The 23,882-nt window shown below is 37.1% G+C and overlaps 1 protein-coding gene across 2 annotated transcripts in view; it reads left to right on the top strand.

Annotated features, from left to right (window-relative positions):
- The window catches only part of LOC132024840 (zinc-regulated GTPase metalloprotein activator 1A), a 61,184-nt gene that overhangs the window by 21,325 nt on the left and 15,977 nt on the right, over positions 1-23,882 (top strand). For both annotated transcript variants that reach the window (XM_059411916.1, XM_059411917.1), the window contains 5 exons: positions 8,168-8,227; positions 9,778-9,815; positions 15,137-15,183; positions 17,355-17,441; positions 20,336-20,380. In XM_059411916.1, the coding sequence (XP_059267899.1) occupies positions 8,168-8,227; positions 9,778-9,815; positions 15,137-15,183; positions 17,355-17,441; positions 20,336-20,380 (277 nt within the window). The remainder of the gene's footprint in view (positions 1-8,167; positions 8,228-9,777; positions 9,816-15,136; positions 15,184-17,354; positions 17,442-20,335; positions 20,381-23,882) is intronic.

The raw sequence follows: 23,882 nt of genomic DNA, 5'->3' as shown, positions 1-23,882 counted from the left end.
TCTTTAGGGTAAATACCCAATAGTGCAATTGCTGGGTCATAGGGCAGTTCTATTTTCAACATTTTGAGGAACCTCCATGCTGTTTTCCAGAGTGGCTGCACCAGCTTGCATTCCCACCAACAGTGTAGGAGGGTTCCCCTTTCTCCGCATCCTCGCCAGCATCTGTCATTTCCTGACTTGTTGATTTTAGCCATTCTGACTGGTGTGAGGTGATATCTCATTGTGGTTTTGATTTGTATTTCCCTGATGCCGAGTGATATGGAGCACTTTTTCATGTGTCTGTTGGCCATCTGGATGTCTTCTTTGCAGAAATGTCTGTTCATGTCCTCTGCCCATTTCTTGATTGGATTATTTGTTCTTTGGGTGTTGAGTTTGCTAAGTTCTTTATAGATTCTGGACACTAGTCCTTTATCTGATATGTCGTTGGCAAATATCTTCTCCCATTCTGTCAGTTGTCTTTTGATTTTGTTAACTGTTTCCTTTGCTGTGCAAAAGCTTTTGATCTTGATGAAATCCCAGTAGTTCATTTTTGCCCTTGCTTCCCTTGCCTTTTGCGTTGTTCCTAGGAAGATGTTGCTGCGGCAGAGGTCGAAGAGGTTGCTGCCTGTGTTCTCCTCAAGGATTTTGATGGATTCCTTTCGTACATTGAGGTCCTTCATCCATTTTGAGTCTATTTTTGTGTGTGGTGTAAGGAAATGGTCCAATTTCATTTTTCTGCATGTGGCTGTCCAATTTTCCCAGCACCATTTATTGAAAAGGCTGTCTTTTTTCCATTGGACATTCTTTCCTGCTTTGTCGAAGATTAGTTGACCATAGATTTGAGGGTCTATTTCTGGGCTCTCTATTCTGTTCCATTGATCTATGTGTCTGTTTTTGTGCCAGTACCATGCTGTCTTGATGATGACAGCTTTGTAATAGAGCTTGAAGTCCGGAATTGTGATGCCACCAACGTTGGCTTTCTTTTTCAATATCCCTTTGGCTATTCGAGGTCTTTTCTGGTTCCATATAAATTTTAGAATTATTTGTTCCATTTCTTTGAAAAAGATGGATGGTACTTTGATAGGAATTGCATTAAATGTGTAGATTGCTTTAGGTAGCATAGACATTTTCACAATATTTATTCTTCCAATCCAGGAGCATGGAACATTTTTCCATTTCTTTGTGTCTTCCTCAATTTCTTTCATGAGTACTTTATAGTTTTCTGAGTATAGATTCTGTGTCTCTTTGGTTAGGTTTATTCCTAGGTATCTTATGGTTTTGGATGCAATTGTAAATGGGATTGACTCCTTAATATCTCTTTCTTCTGTCTTGCTGTTGGTGTAGAGAAATGCAACTGATTTCTGTGCATTGATTTTATATCCTGACACTTTACTGAATTCCTGTATAAGTTCTAGCAGTTTTGGAGTGGACTCTTTTGGGTTTTCCACATATAGTATCATATCATCTGCGAAGAGTGATAATTTGACTTCTTCTTTGCCGATTTGGATGCCTTTAATTTCCTTTTGTTGTCTGATTGCTGAGGCTAGGACCTCTAGTACGATGTTGAATAGCAGTGGTGATAATGGACATCCCTGCCGTGTTCCTGACCTTAGCGGAAAAGCTTTCAGTTTTTCTCCATTGAGAATGATATTTGCGGTGGGTTTTTCATAGATGGCTTTGATGATATTGAGGTATGTGCCCTCTATCCCTACACTTTGAAGAGTTTTGATCAGGAAGGGATGTTGTACTTTGTCAAATGCTTTTTCAGCATCTATTGAGAGTATCATATGGTTCTTGTTCTTTCTTTTATTGATGTGTTGTATCACATTGACTGATTTGCGGATGTTGAACCAACCTTGCAGCCCTGGAATAAATCCCACTTGGTCGTGGTGAATAATCTTTTTAATGTACTGTTGAATCCTATTGGCTAGTATTTTGTTGAGTATTTTCGCATCTGTGTTCATCAAGGATATCGGTCTATAGCTCTCTTTTTTGGTGGGATCCTTGTCTGGTTTTGGGATCAAGGTGATGCTGGCCTCATAAAATGAGTTTGGAAGTTTTCCTTCCATTTCTATTTTTTGGAACAGTTTCAGGAGAATAGGAATTAGTTCTTCTTTAAATGTTTGGTAGAATTCCCCCGGGAAGCCGTCTGGCCCTGGGCTTTTGTTTGTTTGGAGATTTTTAATGACTGTTTCAATCTCCTTACTGGTTATGGGTCTGTTCAGGCTTTCTATTTCTTCCTGGTTCAGTTGTGGTAGTTTATATGTTTCTAGGAATGCATCCATTTCTTCCAGATTGTCAAATTTATTGCCGTAGAGTTGCTCATAGTATGTTCTTATAATAGTTTGTATTTCTTTGGTGTTAGTTGTGATCTCTCCTCTTTCATTCATGATTTTATTTATTTGGGTCCTTTCTCTTTTCTTTTTGATAAGTCGGGCCAGGGGTTTATCAATTTTATTAATTCTTTCAAAGAACCAGCTCCTAGTTTCGTTGATTTGTTCTATTGTTTTTTTGGTTTCTATTTCATTGATTTCTGCTCTGATCTTTATGATTTCTCTTCTCCTGCTGGGCTTAGGGTTTCTTTCTTGTTCTTTCTCCAGCTCCTTTAGGTGTAGGGTTAGGTTGTGTACCTGAGACCTTTCTTGTTTCTTGAGAAAGGCTTGTACCGCTATATATTTTCCTCTCAGGACTGCCTTTGTTGTGTCCCACAGATTTTGAACCGTTGTATTTTCATTATCATTTGTTTCCATGATTTTTTTCAATTCTTCTTTAATTTCCCGGTTGACCCATTCATTCTTTAGAAGGATACTGTTTAGTCTCCATGTATTTGGGTTCTTTCCAAACTTCCTTTTGTGGTTGAGTTCTAGCTTTAGAGCATTGTGGTCTGAAAATATGCAGGGAATGATCCCAATCTTTTGATACCGGTTGAGTCCTGATTTAGGACCGAGGATGTGATCTATTCTGGAGAATGTTCCATGTGCACTAGAGAAGAATGTGTATTCTGTTGCTTTGGGATGAAATATTCTGAATATATCTGTGATGTCCATCTGGTCCAGTGTGTCATTTAAGGCCTTTATATCCTTGCTGATCTTTTGCTTGGATGACCTGTCCATTTCAGTGAGGGGAGTGTTAAAGTCCCCTACTATCATTGTATTATTGTGGATGTGTTTCTTTGATTTTGTTATTAATTGGTTGATATAGTTGGCTGCTCCCACATTGGGGGCATAGATATTTAAAATTGTTAAATCTTCTTGTTGGACAGACCCTTTGAGTATGATATAGTGTCCTTCCTCATCTCTTATTATAGTCTTTGGCTTAAAATCTAATTGATCTGATATAAGGATTGCCACTCCTGCTTTCTTCTGATGTCCATTAGCATGGTAAATTCTTTTCCACCCCCTCACTTTAAATCTGGAGGTGTCTTCGGGCTTAAAATGTGTTTCTTGGAGGCAACATATAGATGGGTTTTGTTTTTTTATCCATTCTGATACCCTGTGTCTTTTGACAGGGGCATTTAGCCCATTCACATTCAGGGTAACTATTGAGAGATATGAATTTAGTGTCATTGTATTGCCTGTAAGGTGACTGTTACTGTATATGGTCTCTGTTCCTTTCTGATCTACCACTTGTAGGCTCTCTCTTTGCTTAGAGGACCCCTTTCAATATTTCCTGTAGAGCTGGTTTGGTATTTGCAAATTCTTTCAGTTGTTGTTTGTCCTGGAAGCTTTTAATCTCTCCTTCTATTTTCAATGATAGCCTAGCTGGATATAGTATTCTTGGCTGCATGTTTTTCTCGTTTAGTGCTCTGAAAATATCATGCCAGCTCTTTCTGGCCTGCCAGGTCTCTGTGGATAAGTCAGCTGCCAATCTAATATTTTTACCATTGTATGTTACAGACTTCTTTTCCCGGGCTGCTTTCAGGATTTTCTCTTTGTCATTGAGACTTGTAAATTTTACTATTAGGTGACGGGGTGTGGGCCTATTCTTATTGATTTTGAGGGGCATTCTCTGAACCTCCTGAATTTTGATGCTCGTTCCCTTTGCCATATTGGGGAAATTCTCCCCAATAATTCTCTCCAGTATACCTTCTGCTCCCCTCTCACTTTCTTCTTCTTCTGGAATCCCAATTATTCTAATGTTGTTTCGTCTTATGGTGTCACTTATCTCTCGAATTCTCCCCTCGTGGTCCAGTAGCTGTTTGTCCCTCTTTTGATCAGCTTCTTTATTCTCTGTCATTTGGTCTTCTATATCACTAATTCTTTCTTCTGCCTCATTTATCCTAGCAGTGAGAGCCTCCATTTTTGATTGCACCTCATTAATAGCTTTTTTGATTTCACCTTGGTTAGATTTTAGTTCTTTTATTTCTCCAGAAAGGGCTTTTATATCTCTCGAGAGGGTTTCTCTAATATCTTCCATGCCTTTTTCGAGCCCGGCTAGAACCTTGAGAATTGTCATTCTGAACTCTAGATCTGACATATTACCGATGTCTGTATTGATTAGGTCCCTAGCCTTCGGTACTGCCTCTTGTTCTTTTTTTTGTGTTGAATTTTTACGTCTTGTCATTTTGTCCAGATAAGAGTAAATGAAGGGGCAAGTAAAATACTAAAAGGGTGGCAACAACCCCAGGAAAATATGCTTTAACCAAATTAGAAGAGATCCAAAATCGTGAGTGGGGAGAAAGGGGATAAAAAGAGGTTCAAAAAGGAAGAGAGAAAAAAGAAAAAAAAAAAGAAAAGAATTTAAAAAAAAAGAAAACACCTAAGAAAAATGTAAAAATATATATATATATATTAGATAAACTAGTAAAAAATCGTTAGAAAAGAAAAAGGTAACAGTTAAAAAAAAAAATTTTACCCGAAGGTGAGAAAAAAAAAGAAAAAAAAATGAAAAAGAAAAAATTAAATTAACTGCAAGACTAAAAAAAATCACAGGAAAAAAGCCATGAGTTCCGTGCTTGGCTTTCTCCTCCTCTGGAATTCTGCTGCTCTCCTTGGTATTGAAACCGCACTCCTTGGTAGGTGAACTTGGTCTCGGCTGGATTTCTTGTTGATCTTCTGGGGGAGGGGCCTGTTGTAGTGATTCTCAAGTGTCTTTGCCCCAGGCGGAATTACACCGCCCTTACCCGGGGCCGGGGTGAGTAATCCGCTCGGGTTTGCTTTCAGGAGCTTTTGTTCCCTGAGCGCTTTCCGTAGAGTTCCAGAGGACGGGAATACAAATGGCGGCCTCCTGGTCTCCGGCCCGGAGGAGCCGAGAGCCCAGGGCCCCACTCCTCAGTGCGCCCTCAGAGAACAGCGCCCAGTTACTCCCGTCTGCCTGACCTCCGGCCGCGCTCCGAGCTCACCGAGCCTGCGACCGGTTCAAGGTAACACGGAGCTGCGAGCTTACTGTCAGCTCTGTCTCTGTAGCCGGCTTTCCCGTTCCAATACCCGCAAGCTCTGCGACACTCAGACACCCCCGATCCTTCTGTGACCCTGCGGGACCTGAGGCCACGCTGACCCCGCGTCGGCTTCGCCCCGGTTTAGCCTCTGGAGCGATGTCCCTCAGCGGAACAGACTTTTAAAAGTCCTGATTTTGTGCGCGGTTGCTCCGCCGCTTGCCGGGAGCCGGCCCCTCCCCCCGGGGTCTATCTTCCCGTCGCTTTGGATTCACTTCTCCGCCGGTCCTACCTTTCAGAAAGTGGTTGATTTTCTGTTTCCAGAATTGCTGTTCTTCTTCTCTTCGATCTGCCGATGGATTTTCAGGTGTTTGCAATCTTTAGATAAGCTATCTAGCTGATCTCCGGCTAGCTGAAGCAGTCTCAGCTTGCTACTTCTCCGCCATCTTGAGTTGGCCCACCATCAAATAAAATCTTTTTAAAAAAATACAGAAATGGTTAGAAAATTTACCCTTGGTTGACTTTTTCCTGTATTACTTACTTCTTGTTCAGTTCCCCATACCATTTTGAAAGCTGTTTCTGATAAGTATTTGGATTCTGTAAACTCTTCCCCTACAACCATTTATTGATGGGCGTAGAATGAAGAATTATCAGAAGTCACATAGGACTTTGTTTCTTTCTTTTTTTTTTTTTTTAAAGATTTTATTTATTTATTTGACAGAGAGAGATCACAAGTAGGCAGAGAGGCAGGCAGAGAGAGAGAGAGAGAGGAGGAAGCAGGCTCCCTGCTGAGCAGAGAGCCTGATGCGGGACTCGATCCCAGGACCCTGAGATCATGACCTGAGCCGAAGGCAGAGGCTTTAACCCACTGAGCCACCCAGGCGCCCAGGACTTTGTTTCTTATTTAGACTATCACTCTTCAGTATTCATCGTAGGAGGTTATATATTTTGTTATTGCTGATAAAAATTTGGCTTTTAAATTTTATTTTAAATTTTTGTTGTAATTGGTTTTGAATAAGGGAGATTCTATAATCTAGCTAAGGGTTTCTTAACACTGGCACAACTTAAATATTTTGGATTGGATAGTTCCTTTTTGTAGGGGATTGTCTTATGGATTGTGGGATGTTTTTGTTTCTTTGTTTTGTTTTGTTCTGTTTTTTGCCTTGTGGGATGTTTAACAGCATCCCTGGCTTCTACCCACTAAATATCAGCACCATTTCCCTAGTTGAAATGATTAAAAATATCTTTAGACGTTGACAAATACCCCCTGGGGAGAAAAATCAGCCTGGGTTTGGAACTACTGATCAACTTACTCTCTCATCTTTATTCCTCTTGCTAAACACACCTGCATCTGAGTTTCAGATAGTTGCTTCTTGGGTAGCCTGATATTACCAAAGATGCACATCAGATTTAGAAAAAAAAGCTCCAATACCCTCTTGTAATTCAACTTAATACAACATGAATGTTAACTGTGTGGGACTTGTAAGCTATTTGAATAGTAATCCATGAATTTAAAAAAAGGTTTATGAGCAAGGTGGAATTTTATTGAGTGAAAAAAAATTAAGTCTCTTTTATGACTTACTGTTTGGAGTAAATGATGCTCATAGTAGATTTCCTTTTTTCCCCCTCATTAATTAAAATCATGTTGTTAGCCAAGTAAGTGAAGAAAATTCTTATTGGCAATTCAGTTGTTTCCCGTTTAGGAGACTGACACTCTCCAGTTCTAAGCTAAATAATTGTCATGGTAAAGTAATTTCCTTGAAAAGAACAGGCATTGATTCTCTCCTGTTACTCACAAATCCTATTTCAGTCAAATTGGAAAACTATTAAGTTTTTGGGAAAAAATCAATAGGTATCAGGAAACCATTAGATCTTGTGGCCCTTGCTATATCTTGCATGAGTAATCACTGTAAACAGCTGACAGGTATTTCACTGTTGACACAGAGTGATGCTTGGGGGACCACATCTCCTCGGGCTAGGTGGACAGCTTCAGACATGGGAATGAGTTCAGTTATCCTTGTTTTTCCCGAGTACTCATTCTTTTAGACAGCCCTGTCACTAACTGGACCTGTGATGCTTTGAAAAATCACATACTTTCTTTACGGCCAGTTTCCCTTTTCTTGCGTAGTGGCATACTGATCAGGGCGTGTGCTTTGCTACTGAACCAGTGTGCGTCAAAAACAAGTTTCAATTTCTTATTTAGAAATTATTTTTCCTCAGACCCACATTTTATATCAGTATTAAATAAACAGTATAAGGTTTTACTGGTAATGCCATAGAGTATACAATTTTGCCTCTGGTCTTTTTTCTTCTCTAAAACTTACAAGTTTTTCTCTTTTTCGGTCAAGTGGCTTCCGAATTACCTATGTTGTGTTTTGCTTCCCTTTAGAGAGATAACTGATTATTTATGAACTGCGTGATTATTAAATTAGGGACAGAAAACATAAAAATAATTCCCATGTGCACATATCCATAGTGCCCAAATTATTTGGTAGTATCTATTGGCAGATTATTATGGCATCGGCAGAAGCTTGGTGTTGGGTTTGTATGTGATAAGAGCTAATCTGTTTTTCTTTTCCTTTCTTTCCTTTTTTTCAGAGTTGGGGGCAAAAAGGGAGAGGGGAAGAAATGAGTACAAATAGCAAAAGATTCTGTCATTGTAATTCCCATAAAGAAATTTGGAAAGCCATACATCATTTGTATATGTGTTTGCCTGCTAATTCTGTTAGGACATGTTAAAACAGCCTAGTTAGAATAGTGTTTCTCAGTTTGAGTAAATATTTTTGTTTGATGAATATTTTATATATTTTTCAGGTGCTGTAGCTTCTATGTTTTGGGTTGATGCTGAATTAGGGGTTGATATTTATCTTGATGGTAAGTTGAAAAGCAAATATTCTTTTGTTTTCAAGTAGAATGTTACGGTTAGATTTTTTGTTGTTGTTCACATTATAATTTTAATCTTCGCATTTTTACTCTTTTTAAATTTGTTTAGTTTGATAATGAAGTAAGATTCCAAAGCCCCATTCAGTGGTAGAACTAGATGTAAGGTCTCAGTGTCAGCTCCCAATTTAGTGCTTCCGCTAAGGTTTTCCTTTTAAAATGCTATGTCAGTTTCTTATATCCTATATTTGATTTATTCTACTTTATTTAAAATATGCAGTATGAGGATTCTATTTTTGCTTTCATTTTCCCTTGAAGATAAGAATTAAAGTCCCCACCCACCCCTTACTTCTTTGCCTTAACACTTTTGGGCAGTTTTATTCATAGACTTCATTTAAGATATAAGGAAACTTTCTGAATGAAGTAACTATGACCTGCCTACCCTTTACCTTTCTTTGAACCAGGTCTTCCATAGACTCAAGAGTGAAATTTAAGACTGTGCCTAATCATTTGGCTCTAGTGTATGTAGTGTGTAGCTGGTTGAATTCCCTAGGCATCATCAGACTCATTCTCTTACCATTTGAAAAAATTACTCGACGTACAAATTCAGAGGTTGCCAAACTAATTGACCGTTGGAAACTTAGGTACGTGTTATGGAAAATACTTGTGTGAGTTAGATTTGATGCAAATTACTAGGAATAAGATATCTTAAGGTATCTCAGATTTATTAAGCAGTAAATTAAATGTTAAGAAAAGTCTTGATTTTGGGGCACCTGGGTGGCTCAGTGGGTTAAAGCCTCTGCCTTCGGCTCAGGTCATGATCCCAGGGTCCTGGGATCGAGCCCCACGTCGGGCTCTCTGCTTAGCAGGGAGCCTGCTTCCTCCTCTCTCTCTGCCTGCCTCTCTGCCTACTTGTGATCTCTCTCTCTCTCTCTGTCGAATAAATAAATAAAATCTTTAAAAAAAAAAAAAAAGAGAAGTTTTGATTTTGATAATATGAATATAAACTGGAAATAACCTGTCTTGATGGTTTATCACATCCCAGTTTATATTATGGAATTTGTCTCATCATATTTTGGATTGTAAGCTTTTTTTTTTTTAATGTTACGAATATTCTCTCACTTTTCCTATTTTTTTTAAATTTTTTATTTTTTATAAACATATATTTTTATCCCCAGGGGTACAGGTTTGTGAATCACCAGGTTTACACACTTCACAGCACTCACCAAAGCACATACCCTCCCCAATGTCCATAATCCCACCCTGGATTGTAAGCTTTTTTAAGGCCAAAGAAATCTTATTTTCTTATTTACTTCTTTGTTTATTCAATTAAAAAAGTATTTTATAGCCTCTCTAATGCTTTAAAATGGTGCTAGGCACTCAGTACACATTTGAAATGTATCTGCTTGTTCATAGAATTGAATTAAATATCAGCTTTGGCACAACAACAAAAAAATATTTACTGAGTAAAATTTGTGAACTTAAATAGGTTGTGATTTTCATTCTTAAACATAAAGGTGACTAAAAGATGTATTCTTTTGTAGGTATCATAACTGTTGTGGATTCAAAATATGGATTAAAAGTAAGTTGAGGGGCGCCTGGGTGGCTCAGTGGGTTAAGCCGCTGCCTTCGGCTCAGGTTATGATCTCAGGGTCCTGGGATCGAGTCCCGCATCGGGCTCTCTGCTCAGCGGGGAGCCTGCTTCCCTTCCTCTCTCTCTCTGCCTGCCTCTCTGCCTACTTGTGATCTCTCCCTCTCTCTCTCTGTCAAATAAATAAATAAATCTTTTAAAAAAAAAAGTAAGTTGAAAGATTGCTGTGAGTTGCTAATAATTTGTTAAAAGCTAGGTATCTGGGAATTGATTATATTATTTTTTCTACATTTTTGTTTGAATATTTTAACAAAAAGTTTTAACTTCATCTGTTGCTCATATCATAAGCAATAGATGAAACTTCTGTGTCTTTTAATTATTGTTTTAAAATTAAATATTTATTTTTTATTACTCTGGCTTAATGTGATAGAAGTTGGAAGTGTAATATTTTGTAAAGATGATATTACAGCATAAAGTTTGGGTATGTGTAACTCCTTATTGGGACTCAGCCTCAATGTTGATGTATTTTTCCATTTGGTAGAAGCAATTGAGATTGATAAAGCATATGAGAACTTTTTTCTCGTGCTAAAGTTCTATCAGACACAGACTGGAAACCACTGCATTAAAAAATAATTGCTTTACCTTATTTTGAAGAAATCAGGATTTATACATATGTGTATTGAGGATAAACTCTCCCTTAAAAGGCAGCCTCCTGTGAATGTTTTCGTAACTACCAAGTTCTTCAAATGCATTTAAATGAACTTAAATTCATAAAATGCACTTAGTAAGATTTTTAGAAACATGTTGCATAAAATAAAACAGTATTTTTCAGCTTTCCAAGTGAAATATTACTAAAGGGAAAAGAGAATGAAATTATCCTCCATCTCCCCGACTCAATCTAGGATGTGGATAGCCTTCTAAATAATCATTTGTCAGAAGTTTAAATTTAATATTTAAAAATACACATTCGGGGCACCTGGGTGGCTCAGTAGGTTAAGCCTCTCCCTTTGGCTCAGATCATGATCTGAGGGTCCTGGGATCGAGCCCCACATCGGGCTCTCTGCTCAGTGGGAAGCCTGCTTCCCCCTCTCTCTCTGCCTGCCTCTCTGCCTGCTTGAGATCTCTCTCTGTCTCTGTCAAATAAATATATAAATAAAATTAAAATACACTTCAGTTTTGTATTCTACTCCATCGTATATCTGAATTTGTTAATTTGAAAACGTTTTCCTACTGGGGCACCTGGCTGGTTCAGTTGGTAGAGCATGCGACTCTTGATCTCAGGGCTGTGAGTTCGAGCCTCATGTCAGGTGTAGAGATTACTTAAGAAAATAAAATCTTAAAAGTGTTTTCCTTCCAAACCTTCAATAAAGTTATGCTCTCAGAATACAGCAGGCTTATTAAGTGGCTCGCAATATCCCTTCACTAGCCCTTTAGTTCCCTCAGGAATAGGGCACCTAATTTGACCTGTTTGGAAAATTATAATTATTTCTTTGTAGATTTTAAGTCCAAATTTATTAGTCATCTTAAGAATCAAAGAAAAGAAAGAAAGAAAAAAAGAATCAAAGCAAGATTCCCAGTATTATAGATTTACTCAGAAAAATTCTGACTTTTCTGAAATCATGATATTTCTAATAAAATATTCATGGAGGAATCCAAATAAATCAAGTTGTTAGTTCTGTATGTTTACTATGGGCATGTTTGAACTCCTCTCTTATATACATTTATTACCAAATTTGGGATACCCATGGGAGAGGTAGCAGTTAAGGTATTTTATTTGTTTTCTTGGTAGACTTAACATATCACACCCAGAGTTGAATAATTTTATGTGTTTATTTGGATATGCAGAGGAGTTAAATAGAATCTATTATCAGTGTAATTGGGGCCAAATAAACAAAGCAACATTCTGAATAATGCAAACACAGTAAACGTTTAACCTCCTGCCACCTTGATAAAACCTCTTAAATTATTAAATCAATATACCTACACAAAACTGACATACTGTCAGGATAATGGAAACTTTAGATTTTCTAAGTCAGATGCCAGATAAATAACTTTTCCTTTATATGAAGGATTTGCCCACTTGTCCAATTCCTCTGGTTGCACAGCTTGACCCCAGTAGCTGCTTGTGATTCAGAGCATTCTGAGGCAGTGCGAGTAATGACACTTGGATGATGGGCAGCAATTTAAGGATGTCATGCTTCACAGAGCCAGCCCATCACAAGGAAAGCTGAGAAATGGTACCCTGTGGCCGGGCAGCCAAATTGAAACTGAAGTGGTAATTGATATCATGGGCTATCACTCTAATGGGATTGCCACCCATTGATCTGAAATATTCATTTTTTAATCACGGGCAAAGAATTGGACAACTTCAAATGACAGCTCTCTATTCTCAGGACTTGACACCCAGGCTACCAACATTGTTCTTTTCAGTTCTACAAACGTGACAGCATTGAATGCAATAGAATCAATGGATGAAGTTACACAGGAAAGGTCAAGTGAGAGGTTTCTCTCCGGCTTCTCTGTTATATTGCACTAGCTGTTGAAACAATTCAGTCAGAAAACAGTTGGGCTTGGAAAAGACTGGAAAAATAAATAGATTGACATTATGCAACAATCGTTTTCTAACAGCTGAAATAGCGTCAGATCTATAACCAGTCCTTGGAGAAGAGAGAGCTTCTGATGCTTTTTTTAAAATGTCATCTGACATCTCTGACACTAGATTTCTTTCCATTTGGGTCAAAAACAGTGACCCAAATGGAAAGAAATGAAATAAGTCCAGCTTATTTCTGTTTCTGCGGGAAAGGGGTCTACAGTGGTGTTATTTCAGAGGGCTTCTTTCTTTCTTACGTGTGCTGAGTTGGAGGGTTGAACCTTGATTTTTGGGACGTGTTGTGTTCATTAGTACCAAAATCATTTTTGTCTTTTTTAATATATAAGCAAAAGCCATGGTCTCTCAGCAGAGATGAGGAATCCTTTGGGTATATGTATACATTCTCACACACACACACACACACACTCTAAAATTTTTGGAAAAAAAATTTGCAGGTGTTTTCCTTCCTTGCTTGTACAGGTAGAACAGAATCTCAAAATTCCCACTTTTTAACTTTATAAAGGGAAGTTGTCCAACTGAGTCATGAATATTGGAGAATGTCCCTTTGAATAACAGACACTGATTTTAGTCTTTTTGCAGAGTTTGGCTTGGGGAAATAGGAAGTTGCGTAAGGGAAGTAAATATCGGGCTAATACCTGGAGAAAATAAATGCTAGTGTGCATTTATTATTTCTTTATGTTTGTATGGCCTTCAGAAGTGTATAGAATGGGGATTTTGTCTCCTTTTGTATAATTATGTGTGATAATTATGTGCTTTATCCATAATAGAATTGTACACATTGGTCATTTTTATTTTGGGGAGTTTAACGTGTTTTTTTTTATATTTGGTACTTCTTGACAGCTTGAAGGTAGTAAAATGTGTTTTTTCCCAGTTAGCTTTACATATAGATTTCTAATCTTCTGGAGAAGTAAATGTGTTAAAAACATGGGTAACTTTGTGAAACTACTATTAGTTCCATTTAGGTATGGAAATTCAAAAACAAAAAATCTAATTTTCCTGCCATGCCTTTTTTTATACACCACCAACTCACAGCCAGATAGCCCCAAATTCATATGTAAATAAGGTTCCCAAAAGGTCAGTGATAAAATATTTTGAAAAATGTTTCAAATTTTCAAATCTGGAATATCCCGGGATATTTCAGAAATAGGTACCTTGCTAAAAATACATCTTTATTAAATAGATGAACTGCTGAATAGAAGGGGATTTGTTGCTGCACATTATATAGAATATTTCAAATAACAACATCCACTCATCTTTGTCAACAAATAGGAGTGTTAACTAGAATTCATTCAACAGATATTTTTTGAGCCTGGTGCCAGTTAACTATTTCCAGGATGGTAACAGCCTTATTCTCTACAGGACATAGTAATAGGATTTGCAGTGGCCACAGGCTAAGAATAATTAACAAAAATAGTAAACTCGTCTTTTGGCAAGGAACAGTTTTTGATTCAATACTGTAATAATAGTGGAATAATGAATGCAATTTTTAGGTAATCTCTATGAGTATACTCTTACATGATTGTTAACACTTATGTAACATCTGCATCCAAGATTGATTTTATGTGACATAAAAAGCTTTCATTCACAAGGTTTTAAAATTATGATCATTTTACTTATATTGAGTATGATTTCAGTTTTTGAAAAATACCCCTGTATAAAAAAAGAGTATCCTATAATACTATTATGATACTATTGTGACAGTATTAGATTTAGTTTCTTCTTTTATAAAATGAGAATAGCCATTTCCTCTAATCCTTTGAAGGCTAAATGAGATAATGTATGTAAAATGATTTAAGAATTTGTGAAGTTTGATTTCAAATACAAAGAATATTAATATAATCAAATTGCCTCTGACCTCACAAGGCAGCTTTTTCTTGTGACAGGGAGCAAGTATTGAAGGTTAAAGTAACGAAGGTGGAATGTTTTGCAGGATGAACCTTATGGGCATTGATGCCTTTAGGGGTTTAAAGAGAATTATGGAAAAGTAATAACTGCTTCTAGGGAGATGAAAGCTAGCTTGTGGGTCCCTGGGTCAGTGTCACATTTTTTTTTTTGGAGCTGGCTTGACTCCGGAGAGGTCAGCGAGGTAAACAGTTACACTGAGGGGCCAGGTCAGTCAGGTGTGGGTTTCTCTAAATGATCAGCTGTTCTTAGGCTAGAATTGGGGCTGAGGCCTTCCCACAGCTTGTTTCAAGGGAGTAGGAATCTGTATTGTGTGTGATGCTGGGGTGCAAAGTGAGGTATGGGACTGGGATGGATGGAAGTGTATTAGATTTTAAGAAAGTTTATTTCAGTGGTTACCTCTTTTATATGTAAGTAATAATGAATATTTAGAACAAAAACAGTTTTGTGAAAAGGAAGAGGCCTATAATTTGAACTGTAATGCTCTTTGTTTTTATTGACATTATTTAAATCTGGAAGGTTTTCCTTTTAAGAAAAAGGAGATGTCAGGGGGACAGAATTTAAGTCCTGCCCCCTCCCCCAAAAATCTCCCACAGGTTCACTGTGGGAAAATAATTACAAATGGGGAATAAAATTATTTCATTAGAAAAATTAGCTCTGCATTTGTGTATTCAGTAATAGAATTTGTTGAAATCTATATTAGAAGCAAGAAAGGTGTGTCAAAAGTAAAATTCTTTGTGTTGAAATTAGCATTTGTGTTTTCCCACAGTAACTTTTTTAAAACTTTGTTTTTGTTTAGCATTTAGAAGAAGAAAAACCAGATGGCCTTATCAATGAAGCTTCTAGGTATTCATATTCAAAGTATATATTGATTACTGGCTAATTGAAAAGAGAAAATTATTCTGAAAACCAAAGTGAGAAATACAGAAACAGAGTAAAGGAAAATTTGTTATCTTTTTTTCCTGAAATTGAATTGCCGTTTATAATGGTCTGATAACTAAAAAAAATTGTTTTAAAGATTTTATTTATTTATTTGACAGAGAGATCACAAGCAGGCAGAGAGGCAGGCAGAGAGAGAGGGGGAAGCAGGCTCCCCACCGAGTAGAGAGGTCCATGCTGGCCTCGATCCCAGGACCCTGAGATCACAACCTGAGCCGAAGGCAAAGGCTTAACTCACTGAGCCACCCAGGTGCCCTGATAACTAAAATTTTATTTAAAACTTTTATATACAGCTTAAAATGAGTGTTGTTGGGCATAGCAGTTCTTTGAGAGGAGCTTGGGAATGGTGAACATTTAAAACTGTTTTTTTGTTCTTACATAGTTTCATTGGGATTCAAGAGGATTATAAAGAAAAGAGTTGGTTCACTTACTACCTTCTTCAGCAGTAATTCATTTCATTTACGTATTCACTGTTATTCAGAACAAAAGAGGAAGAAATATGAAAAAAGTTTTAATTGGTATTTAGAACATTTTTTTGTTTAGTACCTTCGTCCTAACTGGGTTGTCTTAAGACTTAGAAATATTTAAATCAGTTTGCCTACCCTAAGCATATTCTTCCTAACGGGGGAAGAAGGCTTTGGGATAATCCACTGTTGCTAAGTGCGCTGCTGAGGTTGGAGGGGGGTCTCCCTGAGATTTGCTAAGAATGACCCAGACAAATAATAGAAGGCAGGCAAGCACCTGGCTCCCTCTCATTCTGCGGTATGGTGCTCTGTGATGCTGTAATCCTGCCTGAATTCTGCAGTGCGTAGGTAGGTATGATTCAGGTTAGACTGAACTTAAACACTTTTGTAATTTTCTTCCTTATTAAAGTATATTTATTATGGAAAATATAAATAAGCCAAATAGAAAATAGCAAAGTGTCATAAAAGCAACAATGAAAGTGGGGCACTTGGGTAGCTTGTTCAGTTAAGCGACTTGATTTTGGCTTAGGTCATGTTCTGTGGGTGTGAGATCCAGCCCAGAGTCAGGCTTTGTGCTCAGCAGGGAGTCTGCCTCTCTCTCTCTCTCACCCTGTCTCTCTGCCCCTTCCTCCCACTTCTTTTCTCTCTCTCAAATAAATACATCTTTAAAAAGCAATAAATAAAGTTAAATATAGAAGGGCTGCAATTTAGAGATAGTAACTGTTTATATTTGATGATGTCCACATTAAATCTTTATTCATAGAAGACTTAAACAGAAATGAGATTATGATGCAATGTACATACTGTTGAAACTTGCTTTTTCAGTAAATCAAAGTTAACTTATTTTTAAGAATTTGCCTATCTCCTTTGAAATAAATGGCTTTATCTTCAGGTAGCATAAAACTAGAATTAGGAATAAATAGTCTAGGGATTAGAATTTCTTGAAGAATTGAGGAAAATTTAAAGAATCCTCAGCTCTGCTACTCCTGTTAACAGAAAATAGAACTTCTATTTATAGTAAGCTATTTTGTTATCTAGCATTCTATCAATGGGACAGAATGGCATTCTTTAACTTGAATGTCTTTGTTTCAGTTTTACAGATACATGTACACAGATAAATTTCTAGTGATGATTAAGAAGATATTCGTTTACGATCCTGATGTATCTTCTGTAGTTTTAAAAAACATTGTTTAGTATTAGTGTTAATTTGTTTTATTTCTCTGAAAATTCCATGTGATAGCATGGAATATTTTAGTCAGTAGACTGTCCATATTTTTACCATACTGAATATCTGAATTATATGCATTTCATTACAAAGAAATTATGAGTTGAAAATGATTTTTGATTGTAAACTTTTGGGGTTTATCTTTTCAGTTTCAGAGTAGCAAGTGAGACCACTTAGTAAATATTTTTTGAATGACTATATGTGAAAATTGAATTTATATAGTGATAGATGGAATTTATTCCTACTATTTGAAGAATGATAAGTAGGAGTTAAAACAATTACCATATAGAATACTATATAGTCCTTAATGCTATTTGATCTGAAGATGTTTCTATTTTTAATTTCTTAACATTTCTCTTTTGACATCTGTTCTTTGTTTTCTAATATAGACAAGTTGCTTTGGCAGATATCGTCATCATTAATAAAACAGACTTGGTTTCAGAAGAGGATTTAAGCAAATTAAGAACAGCTATTAGGTATGAAGTTTTATGTGTTAACTACCTACAAATCCAAACTGCACCATACAAAATATTTTTCCAATGTTACCCTATAGAAACTTGAGGTTCAAGGTTGACGTGCTTCAAATACCGTTCTGGAATCACTTATTGTTGATGCCTAATTGACTCTTATGTAAATAGTAATATATAAAATCATTCCCCATTTCTTACAGAATATAGTTAGAATTCATAGACTGATAGTCATGGTTTTCTGACTCCATCCTCTTTTTCCTGTCCTCTCTTTGACTCTTTCCCTGTAAAGAAGTTCTCCAGCTTAACTAAGGACGACTTACTTTCCCAAGGATGTGTCTTGCCATCTCCTTTCTTTACTCTTACATGTTCTCACTCTCACTCTGCAGTCCTTGAATTCCTTCGTTGTCTCTGTTTTCTTTGCCCCCTTTTTTTTTTTAAAAACAATTTTATCCATTCTGTAGAGTCCTCCCAGCATCTTCTTTTCTCCTTTGGGCCCCTGTGAAATCTGTCTTGAAGGTGGTCTCCTTTCCCTGAACCCTCACTGACCTGTCTTCCTTGACTGTCAACTAAATGTGTCTGTTTTCCAGCTTGCTTTAATGTCTTCAGAGTCCATGGCCAAGGTTGGTCAACATAGGACAATATGAATGGTGGTCAAATCTATGCTAAATGACCCAACAGTCATTTGGACTTTTCAAACGAGATAAGAGTTCAGAGACTTTGAATTATCTTTTAAGACCTAAATTAAGAAATGCCATCTACAAAGAGACATTCAATAGCTTTTATTATTAGTCATCTTTAATGGATGTAATCTGCTGACATCGCATTTTGATTCTGTCAGTACCAGGTTACATAGTATGTTATAAATTGAATCAGTAAAGGTAAGGCTCATGAGGAGATTGACTGCAGTGATTAATGATTAAAGAAGAAAGAAATTCCTATTTTTCTGCATATTTTGTTTTATTTTAATGTTAATATCCTTTGAGTCTTTACTACAGAAAACTAATACTGTCTGCATGTGGAGGGCAGGTAGTGCTGCATAGTGTTTAAGATGATGGACTTTGGAATGTGGTTGGGTTTTACTCCTTGGTCTGTTTCTTGGTGTGCTCTTTTAAATTCTCCTCTCTAAAATAGGAAATAATGACTACTTCATTAAGTTCGGTAAAAGCGTTCATGACAGTGTTGGTAAACTTAGCACTGTGCCTGACACAATAGCAAGTGCTCTGTTAGCTACTGTTATTGTTAGAGTGTTGATTTTGTTTCCTGGTTTACATAGTAATTTCAAGCTACAGTGTATAAAAGAAATAGAAAAATGGTTGATATTTTTGAAAAGTCTAGAAAGATGAAAGCAGTGAATGGAGATTAGTTCTTTTACCCCTTTTGACACTGGTCTCCTAAATTTTGTTTCTCTTTTTAAAATCCTCTACATCATTGTGATTTCTGGAAAGGAAAACAAATCCATGTAGCAAACATTTTTGTCACAAAAGGAAGGATTGTTGCTACAGTGCTTTCTGTCCGCCTGCTGACTGTTTAAGCTCAGGGTCTCTAACATTAGCACTGTTGACTGGTAGCCACTCGTTGCCGGCCTGCTCTGTACAGCAGTATCAGGAAAGAATTTGGACACAGTGCTTCGATAAATTATAAACCCTTTGGGTATTGACCCTCCATTTTACATCAGACTTGAAAGTGAACATATCTGAGAGGAAGTGGCCATCAGGTTATACAGTATATTCAGTAGAAAAGATTAAGAACCATGTGGAGTGGTAGAGAGACTTGACTTAGAATCATCGTAGATGGGAAGCCTTACCCATGAGAATAAGCTTGAAAAAAGGCACATATATTAAGCAAGTAATGCTAAAGGCAATGGAATTGTTGGTCTAAAGAGAAATAGATGAGGTGTATAGTATGTTGAAAAGAATTTAATAAGTATTTTGGTGCCATTACAGAAGAAGTCCTCTTTCCTTATCTTAGTAGTATCAGAAAGGGAAGGATGGGGCAGACTGGGTATGGATTCTAGTTAAAGAACAAAGATGTTATTCTGTGGAAAAACCTGAATGCCTGACTTACTGTGAAAACTGAGGACAGGCTGGGGTCAAAACCACCTAACTAGGTTTTTATTTCTAGCCTGTGTATAGCCATTTCCACAATGTGTGCTTGTGGATAATTGAGTTTCAGTAAAGATAAGTCTTGATTTATCTTCTCATTTTGAGAACATTAGAATTACTGGATGTTTATGAATCATTTTTTCTTTTTTTTTAAAGATTTTATTTATTTCACAGACAGAGATTACAAGTCAGACAGAGATCACAAATAGGCAGAGAGGCAGGCAGAGAGAGAGAAGCAGGCTCCCTGCTGAGCAGAGAGCCTCATGCTGGGCTCGATCCCAGGACCCTGGGATCATGACCTGAGCTGAAGGCAGAGGCTTAACCCACTGAGCCACCCAGGCGCCCTGAATCATTTTTTCTAAAGTGAAGGTCTCTTTATAATTCACAAAGTAGCCCCTAATTTGTCAGTTATGCTGTCATGTTTTAATACTGAAATGGAATATACCTGATTTATGATTAGATAAAAAATGATAAGCTATAAAAAAATGTAAGTTTTGGGGCACCTGGGTGGCTCAGTGGGTTAAAGCTTCTGCCTTCAGCTCAGGTCATGATCCCAGGTCCTGGGATCAAGCCCCGCATCGGACTCTCTGCTGCCTGCCTCTCTGCCTACTTGTGATCTCTGTCTGTTAAATAAGTAAATAAAATCTTAAAAAAAATGTAAGTTTTGTTTTTCTGTTTTTTTTCCTCTGGGTGTATTTGTATATGCTTATTTTCTATTTTAGAAATAATATGCTTTTTGATCTTTAAAAAGTTTAACATTTAACTTTTTACCCTTCTCCATTTTTATGTTTATTTCAGATCAATAAACGGACTGGGAAAAATTTTAGAAACACAAAGATCAAGGTACTTTAAAAATCCATTCCCAATATTGACAGTAAATAATTTTAGTTAATAATTATTAAGTATTAATAATTAATATTAATCGATAAATAAGTTTGATTCTGTTATAAGAAAGATAAAAAAAATAGATACATGTGCCTTTTTAAAAAATGGGGCCCCAAAATGTTTTGAATGTTCTTTATAAATTAGTTTGTCATATTTGATTAGTATGTTTGCTTCTTATAGCTAAGACTAAGAGCCATGGTAAGACTGGGTAACTGTGCTTTTGTTTCATGAGGAAAAAAAACATGGGACTTTTCATCCACTCATAAAAGTAACTAGTATAGAAATCTGTAAGAGTATATTATATTACTAAGAATCTCTGGGGCGCCTGGGTGGCTCAGTCGTTAAGTGTCTGTCTTCAGCTCAGGTCATCATCACGAGTGCTGGGATCGAGCCCCACATCGGGCTCCCTGCTCAGCGGGAAACCTGCTTCTCCCTCTCAAACTCCCTCTGCTTGTGTTCCCTCTCTGGCTGTCTCTCTCTGTCAAATAAATAAATATATATTATATATATATATATAAATAACTAGGAAGCTCAGCTTGAGGTACTTAAATTGCATTCTAATATTTTTTTAAAACTTCTTAGTTTTTTGTATAGCTGCAAAAATAATCTGTCATGTAAAAATAGATGGAACCTTTATCTTTAAGTTCCTAACACATTCTTTTTTACATTTTTATTTCCGTTTCCTATAGGTTCTTCTGTCTTTTTATTCTGTTCATACAGATGTGCATTAGTTTATAAAATAGATACAGTCTTGAAACATCTGTGAAATGTATTTGTTTGGATTGAATTCGGTTTTCCAGTGAATGCTATTATGATTTCAGAAAATTTCTTACAGGGCTATGTCATTAAGCTCATTTTTTAGCAGGAATGGTTGAGCAGCTGATAGGCCCAGCAGCATGCAGCCAGCAGCTCTGGGGCTCACAGCTGGCAGTCTAGCGCCAACCCAGTCCTTAATTCAAAGATTCTTTCCTTGGAAGTGCAGCAGAGGTCTTAGCTGAGAGGCTTGTCTGCTATGGCAGAGATTAGAGGTGCTGACAGACTACCCTCAGCATTAGGCATGACGGAGGCAGCTGCTTGTGTGCATGTGAAGAGCCGGGGAATGAATTTGGTATGCGTTCTCGGAAGCCACTCTGTTAGCAGCGGTGTGGCAGAAGAATGCCCTTAGTGTAAGTCTTCTCCAGGCACACACCAAATGTGCTCCCTGCATTTCAGATTCCAGTGTAGAAAATCTCTCATCATCTAACCCGTACTAGAGCCATTCCTCAGTTATCTGTCTTCTTTCTATTGCATTTTTACCATTTTCTTTTTCCTTAAATTTTCTCTTCATTACAAAGTGACACACAGACGACCACATAAAGCTGAAAAAAGTTTTTTAAAAACCATATCCATAAATAGCTGTGGTTCTAGTGTAGTAGCATTTATTTGGTTCACATTCACAAATATCTCAGGGTTTTTTTTTATTAATTAATTTATTTTCAGCATAACAGTATTCATTATTTTTGCACCACACCCAGTGCTCCATGCAATCCATGCCCTCTATAATACCCACCACCTGGTTCCCCCAATCTCCCCCCACCACCCCGCCACTTCAAAACCCTCAGATTGTTTTTCAGAGTCCATAGTCTCTCATGATTCACCTCCCCTTCCAATTTCCCCCAACTCCCTTCTCCTCTCTAACATTCCTTGTCCTCCATGATAACAAATATCTCGGTTTTTACAGGCCCCTGGATTTACGTTGCTTAATATTTTTTCTGTTTGTTTTCATTTTAGACCTTTATGCCCTGCATAAAGGTTTTATCTTGAAAAGATTATTATGAAACAATTTGATGTTTATATGACATTTCTAATAGTTGTTCTGTTATGTTATAGAACAGTAAACATGCAGTTATATATATAATATATATATCATATAATACATATAATATAGTTACTTCATTCAAGTGGGTGAATAAAATCTTTTTTCCTTTTTTTTTCTTTCTTCAGTGTCTTGTGTTTGACATTCTATCTGAGAATGTAGGGAATTTCTGAAATAGTACTTCCTTGCCATGAGGACTGAAGTTGGATTAGGATCTTTTTCAGTGAAGATCAGACCTCCATGGTAGAATTCTTACAATGGTCACGAATCTTACATTAAATATTTTCTCCAATTCCTTGAGGCACAGCAATTTGAGCTTTCCAGTTTAGAAAGGAAAGATCTGGTTTTTAACAAAATGGTTGAAATAATGGATGGAGGTTTTGTCCTACTGTGTTTGTTTTTTTGTTTTAAATTTTAATGCCTCAAGCATTTTGTGGCTGACAAACGCTGATAGTAGTAAAACTGACAATAATAAGACTGCTGTAAACTTACGTAGAAAAGGCTTACCTTGAATATTTAAGTTGAGGAATAAGAATCAGGTGTGGCATTGTCTTACTAATAGTAAGACTTAAGTTGACTTTGAGACAAATGGAAGTTCTAATAGGCCATATAGACTTCAGAAGTAGGGGTGGGAGATCAGAAGAAGAGCCATTCTTATCTCTCCCTGACTCCTTTTTAATCTTAGAGATTTCAGAGGATGGAACAGGAAAACCAAAATCCAGTTGTTCAGTAATAAGTTAGTCGGTTCAACAAACTGTTGGGCATTCTATTAGCTGCCAGACATTTCTTGGCTTGCTGAGGATTTAAGCAATGGATAAGGCAAAAACTCTGCCTTTGTGGTAGGTGATGAGTCATTTGGGGGAGCCAGAACTAAACAAACAAAACCCAATGTATTAACTATTATTAATATAATAGGAGTATTATTTGTGTTGGGTCCTATAAGAACAGGGATATAGAGGAACAACTGCTCAGCTCTTCTTGATGAAGATTCAGGAAATTTTGACTGAGAAGGTGACTACTGACCTCTTAAAGAATGAATAGGATTTTTCCAGATGAGCAAGAGTAGCAGTGGCTTTTTAGGCATAGGAAGATTTGTACTCCAGGGACCTGTAAGTATTTTAGAACAGCTAGAGTACATGGTGTGTGGCAGAGAGAAAAAGAGGTGTGACTGAGGAGATGGAGAACTTTCCTCAAAGGATAACTTTCCACAAAGGATCTTGACTGCCATGACATATACTTTGGATTTTTTTTCTGTGGGCAACGAGGAGTCAGTGAAAGGTTTTAAAAGCAGTATGAGTCCTGGGAGAAGGAATGAATATGGTGCAGTTCTCCATGGAAGGAAATACCAGAAGGAGGAACAATTTCCGGGTGAGGTAGTGGTAGCAGGGGTTTGGTAAAAGGTGTTGAGTTTTGGAGATACTGAGTTTGAGGTACGACTGGGGAAGGCCTTCAGAAATCTGGTTCTGAAGTTCAGGAGTTAACTTAACTATTGGATGGATTTGATGGTTCGTAGATCTGGGATTGGCGGGTGGCCCCTGTTTAGGAGACTTACTGAACTTTGGAAAAGTAACTAGCAGCCACTAACCCTGGGGTAGCAGCTAAACT

The sequence above is a fragment of the Mustela nigripes genome, chromosome 9 (genome assembly GCF_022355385.1).
Source record: "Mustela nigripes isolate SB6536 chromosome 9, MUSNIG.SB6536, whole genome shotgun sequence".
Lineage (NCBI taxonomy): Eukaryota > Metazoa > Chordata > Mammalia > Carnivora > Mustelidae > Mustela > Mustela nigripes.
Note: the sequence above shows the minus strand (reverse complement) of the source record. Positions and strands in the feature narration are given on the sequence as shown.